General features: G+C 48.7%; 1 protein-coding gene across 2 annotated transcripts in view; it reads right to left on the bottom strand.

Annotated features, from left to right (window-relative positions):
• Positions 1-795: 795 nt before the first annotated feature.
• PPP1R16B (protein phosphatase 1 regulatory subunit 16B) overlaps positions 796-16,101 on the bottom strand; it is a gene marked incomplete at both ends in the record, with an annotated part of 29,074 nt that continues 13,768 nt past the window's right edge. The window contains 9 exons of one of the 2 annotated variants that reach the window (XM_079543338.1): positions 796-1,317; positions 2,260-2,428; positions 2,971-3,100; positions 4,157-4,232; positions 4,571-4,696; positions 6,224-6,348; positions 6,643-6,746; positions 7,718-7,863; positions 10,031-10,101. In XM_079543338.1, the coding sequence (XP_079399464.1) occupies positions 796-1,317; positions 2,260-2,428; positions 2,971-3,100; positions 4,157-4,232; positions 4,571-4,696; positions 6,224-6,348; positions 6,643-6,746; positions 7,718-7,863; positions 10,031-10,101 (1,469 nt within the window). The remainder of the gene's footprint in view (positions 1,318-2,259; positions 2,429-2,970; positions 3,101-4,156; positions 4,233-4,570; positions 4,697-6,223; positions 6,349-6,642; positions 6,747-7,717; positions 7,864-10,030; positions 10,102-16,101) is intronic. The other variant, XM_079543337.1, reaches the window with a different exon arrangement.

The raw sequence follows: 16,101 nt of genomic DNA, 5'->3' as shown, positions 1-16,101 counted from the left end.
GTATTTTATTGCAGTAAAATTCTATTGCCAGGGCCCCTTATTGCAACGTCAGTTGTAAAGCCTGCTGAGTGGCGCCTGCTCCAGGAAGAGTTCTGCTTTAAACCTGATGCAGTCTGCAGCGTGAGTTTCGATGAGCAGAACAGGACCCAGCCAGCGCGTAGTTTCTGATGGTGAGCTGTCACTGCAAGGAGACACCTTGCAAACTTCCTACAGCAAGTATAGTATCTACACGTAGTATCTACACTTGCTTGTTGCTCAGCCCCTATAGACGCAGGATCCAGATGCACGGAAATCAGCTCTGTCCACTTGCAAACCTCCCGTAGGGCTGACCTCCCCCCTGCAGGAAACGTGCATCACTTAAGAGTGAAAATTCAGCTCTGAACTGTTACCCTCAGGAAGCTCGGTTGCTTGCCGCAGCAAGAGGCTCAGATGCAAAGATTTTAATTCAGATCGCTTCTTCTTTCCAAGCCATCCCATGACTTCCCAACGATGGGGAGACAGTGCACCACACCTTCTTATCCAGGGAGAAAGACGTAGGCATCTTTATTTTTTGTTTTTGTATCATACTGATGCGTATCCCTTTCTCTTCTGAGAGCCTTGCTCCACCTGCATTACTCATTTGACTTCAATGGAAGTAACTAGCAGGGTAAAGTACAATTCAAGATGAAGGAGACTGCTTCAGTCAGGATGTCCATAACCAGACTCTCCCCTTGGAATGCAAACAACCTGGCCGTGGCGATAGATCCTACCAGCCCACTCCCTTCTCGTTTCCTCCGAGGCGAGCAACAGGTGGAACTAGGAAATCCTGCAGCACCCATGCACCTTCTCTTCCATTTCCTCCATGGGAGCTTTGAATTTCAAGAGGGGCGGCTCCCCACTGGACACTGTGTAATACACTGAGGTCCCATTGGAGCTGTAGGGAGAAGTCCTGGATGCAATTAGGTGCGACTTGGCCTCGCCCCCGTTCTCGGCGACTCCCCCCGCACCACTGCCAAAGTGAGTGCTGAGGAAGGGGTGGTTGAGGAGCTTGGCTGCAGCCCGCTGCCGCTTCAGTTCAGAGAGCGTCTGGTGGCCCTGCTCCTTGTAGGCACCCCAAAACTGCTGCGCGTCGGGGAGCGCGGGGCTGCCGTAGGGCAGCACGTGGCCTGGGTTACCATCAGGGTCGGCGTGCATGCCCCACACATCCCCGTTGGAGAAGGTGTATGGGTAAGTGCTGGCAGAGGCCATGAGTCCATTCTGGAGGGGGATTTCAGAGTCACACTGGGTGCTTTTGTTTGCTAACTCCGGAAAGAGGGAAGAGCTCTCCAGCAGTGAATTCTGCAACAAGAACACATCAAAAAAGAGCATCTGTCCCCTGTTCTCCATCATACAGGTCATCCCTGTGACAACTTCCTAAGCCAGCTCACACTCACTCTTTCATCCAGAGGTAGTGCAGCAAAACCACTGAATTCACCCACCAACTCTAAACTGCCAGGAGCCCCAGCCAGGAACATGGAAATGAAAAGGCAGCTCTGGAGAGACCTGATCCTGGCTTTTCAGTATCTAAGTGGGGCTGTAAGAAAGGGGACAAACTCATTAGCAGGGTCTGCTATGACAGGATAAGGAAAAGTGCTTTCAAACTTAAAGAAGGGAGATCTAGACGGGTCATAAGAAAAAGTTTCTTACAACGAGGGCAGTGAGCACAGGTTGCCCAGAGAGATGGTGGGTTCCCTGTCCCTGGAGACACCCAAGGCCAAGGGATGTGGCTCTGAGCACTGATGGAGATGTGGGTATTCCTGTTCACTGCAGGGGGCCGGACTGGATGGCCTTTAAATGTGCCTTCCAACTGAAACAATTCTATGATTCTAATTCTATGTCTGCATGGAAGGACTCCAAAAAAAAAAAAAATGGACTGAGAGATACACATGTTAATGTAACACAATAAAAACTGAACTAAAACCAAATAACTGCAAAGCAAGATAGCGGTTTTTCTGTGATTACCAGTTTGTTAGCTCTAAGGAGAAATACGTGTGTCACAATAGACTTCTGTTTCTTCTGGACACTGTGGTTCACTGGGGCCATATTTCAAACTTCTCTATGCCACTGTAAATCCAGAGCAGCCTTCCCACTGGAGTGGGATATCCCACTTTAAACTAAAATTTGGTCTTTTGCTCAAATCTGACACATGAGGCTTAGGATTTTTTTTCAGCCTCGTCCCATCCCAGGAGCAGCGTTACCCGCCCTCTGCTGTGACTCCGTAAGACAGAAGAGATTCCTTACGGGGTCTGTGTTCTCCTGGTCAGACCGAGTCTCCCCAATTTCGCCAATGAGACCCGAGTTCCTTCCTTCTTCTGCTGCCCCCAGCTGCTGCCACACGATGGCCTCTTTCTCGCACTCCTTCCTGTAGAGGTTTGTCCGGTCGGAGAGGCTGGCTCTCCTCACCACCTTCCTGTTGGGCAGGGGGAAGGAGCACAGAGCTGTGAGCAGGGCATGCAAGTTCTCCTCACCCTGTAGCTCTTCTCAGCCTCTCCTCGTGCTTCCTAGCATCTCCCACTGGAATGTAACGTGAATTTAGTTTCCTGGTACCCACGCAAAGCAGACAAAGGCACTTGTGTGGATATTAACGGTGGGAGGAATTTTAAAGAGTTTTAAAGTAACACTGCAAAGATGGGTGATTTTCAAGAAAAGAAAAATTGAGAGGTTTTCAAGAACCACGGAGATGTGGCACTGAGGAACATGGTTAGTGTGCATGGCGGGATAGGTTGGGGTTGCACTTGGTGATCCCAGTGGTCTTCTCCAACGTTAATGATTCTGTGATCTCACACAGCTCATCTAATGGATCTGCTCTGCAGCCAGTGGAGTAAATACAGAGGGCAAAGGCCCAGGGTCTGTTTAGGAGCTCTGTGGTCAGCAGGACTGCTTTGATGTCTAGAGAACACCTTATAAAGACATTTGCAAGCAGTGTCTGAAGATAACATCTTGGCCACTCACCCCCGGCTGCCAGTGCTGGAGGTTCTTCGGCTCAGGGAGGATTTATGCCTCATCTGAGACTTCATTATCACATCGTGCTTGTGTTTCAACTCCAGAAGTAATACTTTGAACTCCTCTTCCTCACACAGATCTAAGGGACACGTAAACCAAGGCACTAGTTAGAGCATTCAAATGCGGTGCTGTTAACACCACGTTAAAGATTATGCCTTCCTAGTAAATAAAACTCTAAATGCTCAGAGGAAGGAGGGAAATTTAAGCAAAATATGCTTAGGCACATTTGTCTCCAAACAAACGGTGGTAGGGACGACTAAGTGGAATCAGAAAGCAAGAGCTCTGTGGCTCAGCTTTGCAACAATCCAGCTATTCAGCCAGGCTTCATCATAACTCCGGTGGCAGGCTGTGCCTTCTCCTGTGAATGGGTGAAAGAGACATCAAGCAGTGTCTCAAAGCTTCAAGTGGAAGGAAAATACATTTCCCTAATTATCAGCCCATACCTCCCCTGAGTGCAGCTTTTTTTAATTTCTCCAAAATTAAGGAGAATAGACGAAAACAGAGCAGTCGTGGTAGGAGACAAGAACTTCTATCCTTCAAAATGAGAACACACGGATTTTTCAGTTAACACTCAGAAAACCTTTTGGCAAAAGAAAACACGGCATAAGATTGTAATACTCTTGGCCAGGTGCTAGCACTTTGGCACTTCTACTTCCAATCTATTCCAGGAACTGTGTGTGTTTTTCTTCTTCAGCCCCAACAGGTTCCCACACTTCATTGCATCAAGGCAGAGCTGGAGACATCTAAGTCTTAGGGCTGCACTCAACAGTTTCAGAAGTGGTACTGCAAACCCTGCTGCTTGGGGCACATCCAAGACCACAATGAAGGAGCGGATAGACTCCAAAGCACAGGAATTGTGGGATGACATGAGCGCGAAAAAGATAAAAACTCAGAGCTCAAGAAATTAATTTTTCTTTTTTTTTCTTTTTTTAAATGAGTAGGAGGAACTATTTTCAGAAATAATGAATCAGGCTCTTTAAAACTTCAGTCCCCCAGCTTTGATTCTAGACATCTGAAAAATGAAAAGCTAATGCTTCTGAAAGCTCCATCTGAAGACCCAGTAAGCTTAAAGCAAAGAGCTTCTGAATGCCTTTCTTAGTAACTTTGATCTGCTTTTTAATGTTAGTCAACTCACCTATTGGCATCTCATCCAAAGATGTCCTGGCACTCAGGCTAGCCCCATGGGACACGAGTAACTCAGCCATCTGCATCTAAAGGAAGGGAAAGAAAGCCAATTGACAGAAGTATTTGAGGCAATCCTTTTCTGCCTCAAAACTGAGAAGAGGCAATGGCATGCATACTCAACTCGCCTCAAATTATTCTGGTATGTACACAATGTTAAACACAGTTCCCACCATTCACCACACAGACATACTCTCCCAACCTTTCTCAGCAAAAGGTTCTTTCTGGAGCTCCAGGGCTATCATCTGCCACCGTGCAGCAAGCTCAGTCCTAGCACAGATTGCTCCCATTGGCAGAGTGCTCCACGGTCTGTCCAGGCAGAAAGCGATGTCACCCTCGTAGCTGACATTTGCATCAAAATCCTCACCTGTCCCCAGAAAGCTGCAGCATGAAGAGGTTCCCAGCCGTCCCAGTCCTTCACATCCAGGCTTGCCCCCTGATCAAGAAGGACTTCAGCTGCGTGCAGATACCCATTGGCTGCGGCTATGTGCAGCTAGGAGACAAGGAAGAGAGCATGAGCCACCTGCAAGGATCATGAATGGGCATTTTTTACAGCAAATTTCAGTGGAATTTTTGTATAGCATCTGAGTCTAAATTTACATGGGCAGCACATTCCAAATTTTGCAGATACATTTCAAGTCAAAAGCATCTTGTTTCCATGACTGAAACTTAGTGCAACCTGCATGTAATTCTGTTTGGAAAGGCAAGTGCTTAAGATCACTTACATATATGGGTTAAAAGCATACTGTTTTCTATTTTAAATCAAGGTCTCCTAAGTACTTCCCAGTCTGTAAGCAAACAGCACCATCAGAGTGCAAACCTGCAACGGGGAACATCTCCTGCTGTGAACTCTGCACTCTCCATGCCAGCAAACATCTCTTCCCCACCAAGGGCTGGAGATGTGATTTGCTGACCAACTGCCCAGCCTGCTTTAGTCAGCACTCCCTTTGTGCGAGCGCACTTCCAACCTCTTCTGATTGCTTTCACCATTTGAAAATCAGAAACATTTACATCTGTGGCTACTTTAAGTTAAAGGAATCTGACTTTTTCAGATCCCAGCCTACAGCTACACCCTTCGCTCTGAAGACATCAATAATAGACTCCCATTCTCCACCACATTTTGTGCCTCTGAAGGTTTTCACAACTGCTGCCTGCTGCTGCCTTTCTGAGCACAGCACTGACCTGGGCACTGTTCTGAAGGCACCAACTCCACTCAGAGCTCATTCTTTTTCAGCTGTGCTGACAAGAAGCACAAAAGCTTCTTTTCAAGGTTTTCCCACATGGATTCTACCACAGGAAGCTAAACACTCATCTGGAAAAAAATTCTAATGCTTTCTGACCATTCAGTTGATTTTTACATGAATTGTATGGCACTGGGTCCTACTGTCTAGAGGTCACATGGCTTAACAAGGAGTCAGTTACCACTCAGAAGCAGTCAGACAAGCAAATGGGGGCTTGAATCATAGAACCATAGAATGGGCTGGGTTGAAAAAGACCACAATGCTTATCCAGTTCCAACCCCCTGCTATTGGTGATTGGTGTTGCCAACCAGCAGACCAGGCTGCCCAGAGCCACATCCAGCCTGGCCTTGAATGCCTGCAGGGATGGGGCATCCACAACCTCTTTGGGCAACCTGTTCCAGTGCATCACCACCCTCTGAGTGAAAAACTTCCTCCTAATATCCAACCTAAACCTCCCCTGTCTCAGTTTAAAACCATTCCCCCTTGTCCCATCAGTATCCACCCTCATAAACAGCCATTCTCTCTCCTGTTTATAGCTAATGACAGATAACTTGTTCCAAAAAGGACAGGGATAGGCAGTAAGCTGTGCTGGCTTTGCTCATGAGCTGTACTCATTTATCCTACATGTCAAGACCAAAACAGAGAGAACAATCCAAACAGCTTCCTCGCTCTTCTCAGTGACCTGTCTGTGTTGCTGCTGTACCACTGCCTGCCACAGGGCAGGTTTCATCGCCCGCAGGCTGCAGGAAGTTGAGATGAAGCCATGCAGTTTCACTCACCAGCGTGGCACCTTGGGCATCAGTCCTGTTCAGGTCCTGGCCAGTCGCAAGTATGTCATGAATGTCACAGATCATGACCTGCTCCGGGGCAGCCCGCATCTCATTGATTTTTTCCTGTGTAATTCCTGTTAAAATTCCAGTTAAAGAGTTGGGAAGGGTCTTTGTCTCCAGTGGTTGAGTAAAACTGTATTCATCGAGTCCTGGCTGGTTGGCACAGCCTCAACATCCTTTTCAGAGGTGAAGGGACTTCACCATCATCATTGTTTAGGAATCAGAGAAACTAAACAGAGGCAAGCGCCAGAAATCTATGGCAGGCACAGCTCTCTGCTTTTCTTGAGGGGCCAAACAAGAGCTGAGAAGGTAATTTTTAGTGCTACATGGGCCCACTTCTGTCTTTTGCACGTTCTCAATCTCCTTACCCTGATAGGCCATGCACGTCTCAATGACATCCAGGGTTGGCTCATCCTCACAGAGGTCATAGGGCATGTTGCCGTCCGCGTTCACCGCCAGCAGGTCTGCTCCACTGCGAGGGGAAAGAGGCGTTAACAGAAACGACCCGGGACATCCGAGAGCTGGCAGTCCAACACTGAGATAAACACTTACTAAACCCTGGCTGGTTTTTGCTAGCTGCACAAATGGCCCCAACCTTTATGTCAGTGAAGAAAGATTGAAAACAGCCAAAGAGCTACAGATGGGGAAGACAAATTCCAAACGTGGATGAACCTCCATCATGGGCTGGGGGTACGTGAGGCACTGAGCTGCTCCTGGTCCTCGCTCTCCTCCTGGCACCAAACACACCATCAGCTTCTCAGTGACAGAAATCATTCATTTGCTGAGTTTCTGGATAAGCATGCCAAGCAATTACCAGGTGCTTGTTACCTGGGCATCTGGCAGTCCTTGAAAGAAAAGTTCACAAGGAACAGAGAAGCTGTAAAAGACAAGGGCTGAATGGCAGAGGGAGCCTTCTGTCTAACCACAGGACCATTGGCAAAACCAAAAAAAATGTAGAAAAATCACCCAGTGCCAGGTTTATTTTTCTGATTTTCCAAAAGCAATTCCCTAAGCCTCCATATCAACTCTACCCCACAGGGTAGAAAACTTCCAGCACCCTCTGAACCACATCATTTTAATTATCTATTAAGTGGTCCTTAGTTGACCTCCAATCTATTTGGCCAGTTACCAGCACTGGAAAAACAGTATCCACCTGCATTTAGATTTCATGTCCTTTTTCTTTTTTACCCCAAATTTGGCCAATTTTAGTTCAGTCCCAAAAGCTTCATAAAACTGAGTCAAGCCTACTGGGGTTTTACCACGTTTCCTCAGCCCTCCTGCTCTTCCTCCTCCTCTTCCCCAATGCAGGAAGGGTTCTCATCAACAGCCTGGGAGCAGGCAATTACCATCTCCAAGAGGTCCCAAACAGTCCCAGATTCCACCAACAGAAGCTGTGGGTGAAATCAGACTTGCCAAAAGGGACAGACATAACAAGCCACCTACTGCTGGATGAGGATCTTCACCAGGTTGATGTGACCACACGTGGCTGCTGCATGCAGGGGAGTCCACAGCTCGTTGTCCTTGGCATTGACATTGGCCCCATGGCTGAGGAGGAGCTTAACAATCTCTTCATAGTTGTCTATGCAGCACTGTTGAGGGAGAGATGGAAACAGATTGGTTTGGTTTTTTACTTCGGGAAGCAGAGGGCTCATATCTGTTCAGTTGTACCTGGACACAAGGACCTACTCTATGCTGCAGTGTTTGGCAACAAGCATCTCCAACATCACATTCAGCACATCCAGGTCAGAAAGACAATGTGCAGAACACCCATGATGGATGGACTGAAGGTCACTGATGTTCTACAGGACCTTGTTTGGGGCTGAAGCAGTGGGGGAACAACAGCACATATATATACAGCTGCTCCTCAGGGTCTTCCATATTCAAGAGCAAACACAGCAGAAATTCAAGGTAACCAGTATGGCCACATACCAAGGGATGAGCTGACAAGCCAACATTCCCTCTTCTTAGGGAAAATCCCCCACAGTGGCATATGATGAGCAGCACATAAGCAGCTCATGCTTCCCACCAATGTCATCTGAAGAGACACAAGCTGGATTCCCAGAACTATGAAGGACTCCATGGGACATCTTTCCTGGAAGACTTGATGCATTCACACCATAGCCCAGAGGCAACCTGCAAGAAGGGCCCTGGCTGTCTTCCTGGAAAGGTGGAATTTGCTTTGATCCACCTCGTGCTCACTCTGTGACTTGAATGCACTCATGAGACACCAGAACAAGATTTGTCCTTGTGCAGACAGCCTGCTTGTTGGCTGTGCGTTGCTGCAGACCCACGCACTGCAGCACAAGACTGCCAGGGGCTGATCTACTCCCACAGCAAGCATCTCGGCAGCAACAAGCACCCTGTGTGTATTTCTATTTCTGTTTACTATTTATATGGGAAAGTGAGACCAAAATCATGCCTGTCAAGCAGCCAAGTTATCACAGAAGCATACGCTGCATCCTTTCTTGGAAGCCACTGGTAATGGGCATTTGTGATCATTTGGCAGCTTCTCCCTGCTCAGGGATTCAATTAATTCTTGTGAAGGCAAAGCTCCACCTTGATCACCAAATGAACCTTTACCAAAACTGATCCTTTAGTAGACAAAGCACTTCAGGGCTTCAGCAGCCAGCGGTGGGACACCTCTGGGTGCCCTCTAGGAGCCAGCTAGCCTTTTCAGGCCAACATCCATCCAGCCCTGAGGACAAAAGCAACGTGCAGAAAAGATGAAAATCCCAAGTCAGTAGGATTGTTTAAATGGAGAAAAGTCACATTCCAGAGCTACACCCCAGAGCTACACCACTGCTTTGAGAGGAGGTGGTGGCTTCCAGGCACAGCCTGGGGACTGTCCCAGTGATGGCTCCTGAGCTAATTAACATTTTTGTCTGGCTGAGGTATTCTGCTCAAGGTTGCAGCTCTGCTTTAAGTTCCAGGTGTCCCGCTTACTTAGAAAAAAAACAATCTTCCTGAGATGGAATGATTCTCTTCAAAGATCCGAGATTGCCATGAATAGGAAACAAGGACAGACATCCTTGAAGTGAGGCACAAGTCCAAAACAGCAACAAACCAGAAGGGACTGGGTGTTCTTGTACCCAAACATGGATAAAGCGAGGAGTGGGACACCTCCCCAAACAACCAAAGACCCCCACATAAGTGCAGAATGCTCAAATATGTTATGTACCCTTGCATTTACATAATGCTATGAATATGCAGTAGGTAGGTGTGACTTAGGTAGGTGTGCACTGAAAACCTTTTGGACTAGAAATAGAAGCCAGTGCAGAAATTCTGCACATCTGATTTGTGCACCCTACGCAGAACAAATCAATGTCTCCTCTCTAAAGACTTGGCTTTTTGACGTGTTTGGAGAGATTTAAAATTGATGACACTGAGGCTCTGGTTCTGTGCCCCACGATTCACAGAATGGGGATGGGGCTATAGGAAGAATAACAAACCCTCATGGCAGGAAGGTCGCGAGGAAGGATGCAGACTTGCAGCAGGATGACAGCCCTGTGCTTTACTGCCATCAGCTGTGGCCGTCTCACACAAACCAGCCCATATCCCTGAGCCAACAGAGAGCTGTGGGGGCTCCTCTGACACCTCTTCCATCATTTATTTAAACCCATTCCAAAGCAACGGTCAGTAGTCTACTAATGTGAGCTAACATGCTGGATCTCAGCCCACAGACCAGAGCAGCGTGGCAAAGTGACCCAGCTCTGAGCAAGCAACAATGCCTGGGAACACTCCATCCTGCAGCCTCACCTGGTGCAGTGCGGTCAGTCCGTCCTCGTTGCACAGGTCAGGGCTGATGTTGCTCTTCAGCAGGTAGCACACTGCAAAGAGGAAGAGGAGAGCAAGGTCAGAGCAGGCACCCACTCCCTCAGCAGCCCTGGGCACCCTGCTGGCTCCATCCAGCAGAGAGCAGCAGCACACAGCTTTCTGCCCAGCCTCCATCCAAAGGAGGCTTTATGACAGCTCCCATTTCCATGTGGGTGTGCAGAACAATTCACGTTTTCATCTTTTGCTTTGCAACCTCTGCATGCTGCAAGGGCTCTGAGGTGGTCAGAGAGCCTAAGGGTCTGGGTTTCAACCATGAGAGAGATCTCACTGTGGGAGGATGAGGTATTGTCTCCAGAAGCCATCAGCCTGGTTGGTACAAGGCACCCAATGCACTCAGGGGCCCTGGCACATTAAAACACACCAGGGTTGCTCTGGACCCTTTGCATGAGTGGTTGGGTATTTGAGGAAAGCATGCCAGAGGCTTAACTTTTTGATTGCTGCTTTGGGGGGTAAGGATAAGATTTATTCCATTAAAATGCAAATTTTGGAAGCACATAAAAAGCCATTAGCCCTTAGGTAAAAGACAAAGTTTGCTTTGAGGTGCAGCTCCTCCATGGGGGTAATAGCAATAAGGTAGAGGAAGCAATTTGACAGCAACAGCAGGAACTCTTCAAATTCAACTCCACTGACAGGTCAGGATGATCCACACCCATCTTCTGTTTGCTTTCTCACTCCTTGCTTTTTCTCCAGAGATTTCACTACCTAGTGCTTTTCCCACCCCAGATGTCAGTGCCAGCCCAGGCAGAGCAAGAGCTCGTAGCTGCTCCCCTCGGGACCAACACAGCAGCAGATGCTGCAACCCCACCTGATCTGCTGGCAAGGAGACTGAGCAAAACCAGAGCTGCAAAGTAAGGAGCAGTAAAAGGGCAGTGAACTTCAGTGCTGGCAGTGATAACCGAGAGCAAAGGCAGTGAGCCCTGCAGCCCCACGCAGCTCTGTGCTGCAGCCACGAGCAGTAGTGATGAACAAAGCTCTGTTCAGCTGAAGGCACACTTACAAGACAGTCAAATCGAAACCCAAGTGAAATTTTGTGTGGATGCCACCAGTCTGAGGCATGTTTCCACTTGCTGGAAACAATACAAAGGCATTCAGATGTGCGAGAGAAAGCCAATACCAAATAAAAGAGAAGACAGCAAAGAACAAAACTCACCCCACACAACTGCAAAGCCCGAATCCTGGCTGTTTTTTCCAGCTCGGAGGCAGTGCAGGAAGCCCACATCCATACCCACGCACCCAGCTGCAATAAAAGCCCTGACCCCACACATCCATGCAGTGAGGGCTGACGATGGGCAGCTTCCCCACAGCTCTGCTCGGCTGTTACTTACTGTGGATGCTCTGCCATTCAGGCTTTAACTCAATCTGAGCCATTGTGGAGGCCCTGCGTTCTAATGACACACAGCCCCATAATCACGTTTCCTGATTACGGAGATTTGGACAAGTAGATGCTGGCAGATCAACCTGCAAGTGCTGCCCCTCCATGGGGAGGATGTGGTGGCATAAATCCCAGCTGGCTATGGAGTAGCTTTGTGTGACTCAGCCCCTTCCCTCCCAGCTCCTGGCCCATGCCAGGCCACACAGGCAGGAAACCCACATTCCAGCTACAGGGACATGGATAACCTGACAGCAGCTGGCGGCTGCTGGGTGGGGAAAACCTCAGCACACTGCAGGTGTGAACTCCTCAACCTCAACACTTCTGATTAATTTCTTCCAGGGAGCTCTGTGCTGAGATGCTGAGCTCCTTCAAACCTGTCCTTCGTGTGGGTGGGGAGAAGGGGCCGCGTGCGGGGATTTGCTTCGGTACAGGTTGTGGGAAGAGCATTCAAAAACGCAGCAAATGAAGGCCTGAAAATGATCACAATGAGAGTGGGGTGAACAAATTGTTGCGAATAATTCATTGCAAATTACACTACCCAAACCATCACTCAAATGCATTTTCCATTATTCTGCCTGCTCTGCCTCTAATTGAGCCTCTCACACACCAAGGTGGAGTGCATCAATCTTCAATTTATATTTGATCATTCACATCTGTGCTGAGTTGCATGGAAACCGCTCCCACAGCAGCTGTGAAAATACACCCAGAGTGGATCAGGCTGTAAGCTCCTTTGTCACAAGTCCTGGGACAGCCTGGGCAGCCCCCTGCACACAGCCAACCGCTTCTCACAGCCTCACTTCATGCCACAAACCCATCCATCAGAGGGAAAGCAAAAAGCCACTGCAAAGCCCCCCCCAGGGCAACGGGCTCTCACCTTCCGAGCTATCATAGCACCATCACTGGTCATTCTGTGAATTCCTGCAGAGGTTATAGCAGAAACAGCTGTTCCAGAAAAGTTCCTCAAGCAGACGGAGGATTTCCCATGGAGAAAAATGCCTCCGTCAGCACAGATCCCCCTACACCAGTGAGCTGCACCATCCAGCTCTAGGTGCGCTCCCTTCTGTACCTGTTGCCTGCATACCTCAGGTATTACTGGTCATAAAATAAAAAGGCAACTGCCGCTGTGGAGGGAGGGAAACAAACAAACAATCACACAACACCAAAATACACTTCTTTTGATGAGATTCCTCTCAAAAATGCACAGTGGCAAACCGTCCAGCTTAGGACTAACCTGTGCGTTCCATGCACGCAGCCCTCCACTCTTACAGATCCGGGCTTACTTGGTCCTTTGCACTCAGTGACTTCTTTGTGAAAGTGATGCTGAAACTCCTCTATTTCACCTTCCCTGCTCCTAAAGGTCACTGTTAGAAACTGCTGCGCTGAGATTTCGAAGGCAGTGGAAAGATTCTCAGACGTTCATGCCCGCTTTTACAGAGTAAATGCTGAGCTGTTTCACCTGCATTGCTGCGTGCTTCTACACTCCCACCCAAACGCAGCCCCAACCACTAACACTGCTCAGAACTGCTCCCTGCACCGTGTGGGCAAAGGTCCCAACCCTGAGCCTGGCTGAGATGTTTGCTGTGCAGGGGAACGTTTGCCAGAAAGACAGCACTGAGGCAGTGAGCGCTGTGCCAACAAAGCATCCAGCTTCTAACACAGCACACTGTGACACTCCTGTTTATGAGCACTGCTAAATGCAAAGCAGCTACTGGATGAGCTACAGGAGCATCACCCTCCTCTCCTGTAACACACACTGGGAGCCCACCCCAGGTCGGGGACAAACCCCGCAGCTCCCTGAGGCTTTCTGAACCATCAAATGACAGTTTGCACACCTAAAAATAAACACGGCCCATTTTGTCTGCTGAGCTGAGACATCCATTGCAGCTCAGCCTTTTCAGGAAGGTTCCCAGCCTGCACAGACACCTCCCACCTGGTTTACAGCCGGGCACACGCATTCCTTCCAACACCCCCACAGAAGCAGGGAGGTTTGGGAGGAGGCCAGCAGAGCCCTGCATGCCTTGTGCCACATTCACAGAGCAGTGGGGCAGCCACCTCCTGTGCAAATGCACCACGGTCTGCTTCCCAGCCAGCCTTCATTCACACCAAGTGAGAGCTGCTGACAACTTACACGTTTGTTTAATGCATGCAGTCCAATACTTTCTCCCCCTCTTAGTGTCTACTTCAACCATTTCTGCACCACGTTTGGACTCCTATCCATCATCACAGTACCGTGCACCGAGGATAACACAGTGCAGGGACTACTGCCCAAAGAGATAAAGCACTGTGACCATTGGGCCACTGGCCAGGCCCTGCTGCAGACCACATTTCTCTTGTTCCGTGTCTTCAGGACTTCAGGCTCACAAAATCCATTCAGCGCTAGTGATGCTGAAGCATCTTTTATGGCTGCCATCCACCTGGGATTATTCAGATGAGTAACGCTATGCAAGCTACCCATCTGCAGCCAGCACTGCACTGAGGATACAGCAGAAACAAAGCCAAATTCATTCCAATAGAGAAAATAAAAATTACAGGATGCTGCTGTCTGACAAGCCCTCCTAAGGATGCAGCATCACATGAAAAAGCATCCCCTCCTCCCCTTCTGCTCACCCTAACTGTGACATTGGTCCATGCTGGACATACTAAACACATAAAGGGAAGCTGAATTTATTTGCTTGGTTCCCATTCCTCATCTGTTATCAGAAGAATAAATAAATCATTTTGGTATGGTTTTTAAACAGACGATGAAGGGATGAGTGTTTTATATAACCCTCAGGCTCAGCTGCCTTCAGCAGGATTGCTGCGGGCAGGCAGCCAGGAAAGCAGATTCCCCAATATCATTGTGACAGTGACACCTGGGCTGCCCACGAGCCTCTTCTCTCTCTAAGAGGCATTTTGGAGTATTTTCTAAGAACTGCAACTACCTGAAGAGACCTTAATAAAAACCTTTAAGTCAGATTTACAGAGCTACGGGTCAAGGAGACCAAGGTGAAGTTCTCCATTAGTAACTCAGAAGCTGCAGCGATGAGCTGAGCAGTGCAGGGCTTTGGGGTGCTGCGATGCTCAGCACGAGGCACTGCACAGTGTGCAGGTGGGACTGGCCCCCTTCAGGTTGGATATTAGGATAAATGTCTTCTCAGAAAGAGAAGATGCAGTGGCACAGCTGCCCAGGAGTGGTGGGGTCACTGTCACTGGAGGTGTTTAAGAACCGTGGAGATGTGGCACACAGGGATACAGTCAGTGGGCATGGTGAGATGGATTGAGGTTGGACTGGGTGATCCTGATGTTCTTTTTCAACCTATGATTCTCTTTGGAGGGTCTTTGGAGCCAGGTGAGACAGTAGTGTGCATATGGAGCTCCACAGGAAGCTGCAACCCACCTGCAGCTGGCTCCTTACACACTGGGTTCAGTGTGCAGACCCCTCTGCTTCAGGCAGAATTAGCTGAAAGACCTACAGAAGCAATAAATGCTTCACCAGAACTTTCTCCTCTCCCACTGCTCTGGGCTCTTCCAGCTTTCTTCCCCCCAGAAATTCTTCCTGAAGCCATGATGCCAGCACAAATCCATCCAGACAACACAACATTGAAGACTTTCATCTGAGCAGCACAAAGGATCCCACTTAAATACCTGTTCAAAGGCTACTTCTGATGTAAGGGACCAAAACCTACTGAGATGTGCAGCAGGCATTGCCTGTGAAGTCCATACTAAGCTTATTAGAAAATAAATCTTCCAGGGCACAAACAAAAGGGGGTAAAAAAATTAATTGGCTTTAATAGCAATTACAGCTTAGGAAGTGTTTCAATAAAAGGGAGCAGAGGTGTCAGGAGGTACATTTCTCCAGCTGTCCCAGAACACGAGGAGCTCTCCATTCCATTATCACAATAGGCAACAGGCAACAGGGCCAAGGGCAGAACTACACAACCACCCCATGCTCTGCACACAAGCAGCCTGCAGGACTTGCAACAGGATACTGCAACCTGCTCTGTACAGCAGGAAATAGTTCCTATTGCTGTTTTACAGCATTATTAGGTTCCAGAGTCAACAGCCCATTCCCCAGCTCATGTTTCAGGCATTTATGGGCTCAGCTCAGCAGCTGTACGCTGACCTGAGCAACAGGAATGCCTTCAAGAGGCTCAATTATAAAACAGGAAACATTCTATTTGGAGTAACAGAAAAGAGGTTGTGCTGGAGGGGAAGCATCCCTGTGCTTTTCAAGCTGTTCTGCATTAGCACAGAGCAATTCCCCACAGGGAAAGCTGCTCCCCAAGCTCAGAGTCCCTTTCTGATGAGTATGTCCTGCCTTCCTCTGCCTCTGGCTTTTTTTGCACCTTCTTCACCCTTCCCAGCACCCGCAATGACCTTGATTAGCACTTCTGGGTTTTTTTCTTCCTTCAAAGTTGCCTCCACGTACTACAGGATACCTGGAATGAAGATCCTGAAGACACTCAAGATCAAACCCCACACTCATAACACAGTCGCTGCAGTGCCTGCCCTGTGCAGTGTGCTGGGATGTGCAATGCCACAGAGCCCTCTGACCCAGCCCTGTGCCATGCAGCCACAGCAGGAGCTGCAGCAGCCCCGTCCCCCTGCCCCAGTGCCACCCACTGCCACCTGCACAGGGACT

The sequence above is a fragment of the Tetrao urogallus genome, assembly GCF_951394365.1.
Source record: "Tetrao urogallus genome assembly, chromosome: 16".
Taxonomy (NCBI): domain Eukaryota; kingdom Metazoa; phylum Chordata; class Aves; order Galliformes; family Phasianidae; genus Tetrao; species Tetrao urogallus.
Note: the sequence above shows the minus strand (reverse complement) of the source record. Positions and strands in the feature narration are given on the sequence as shown.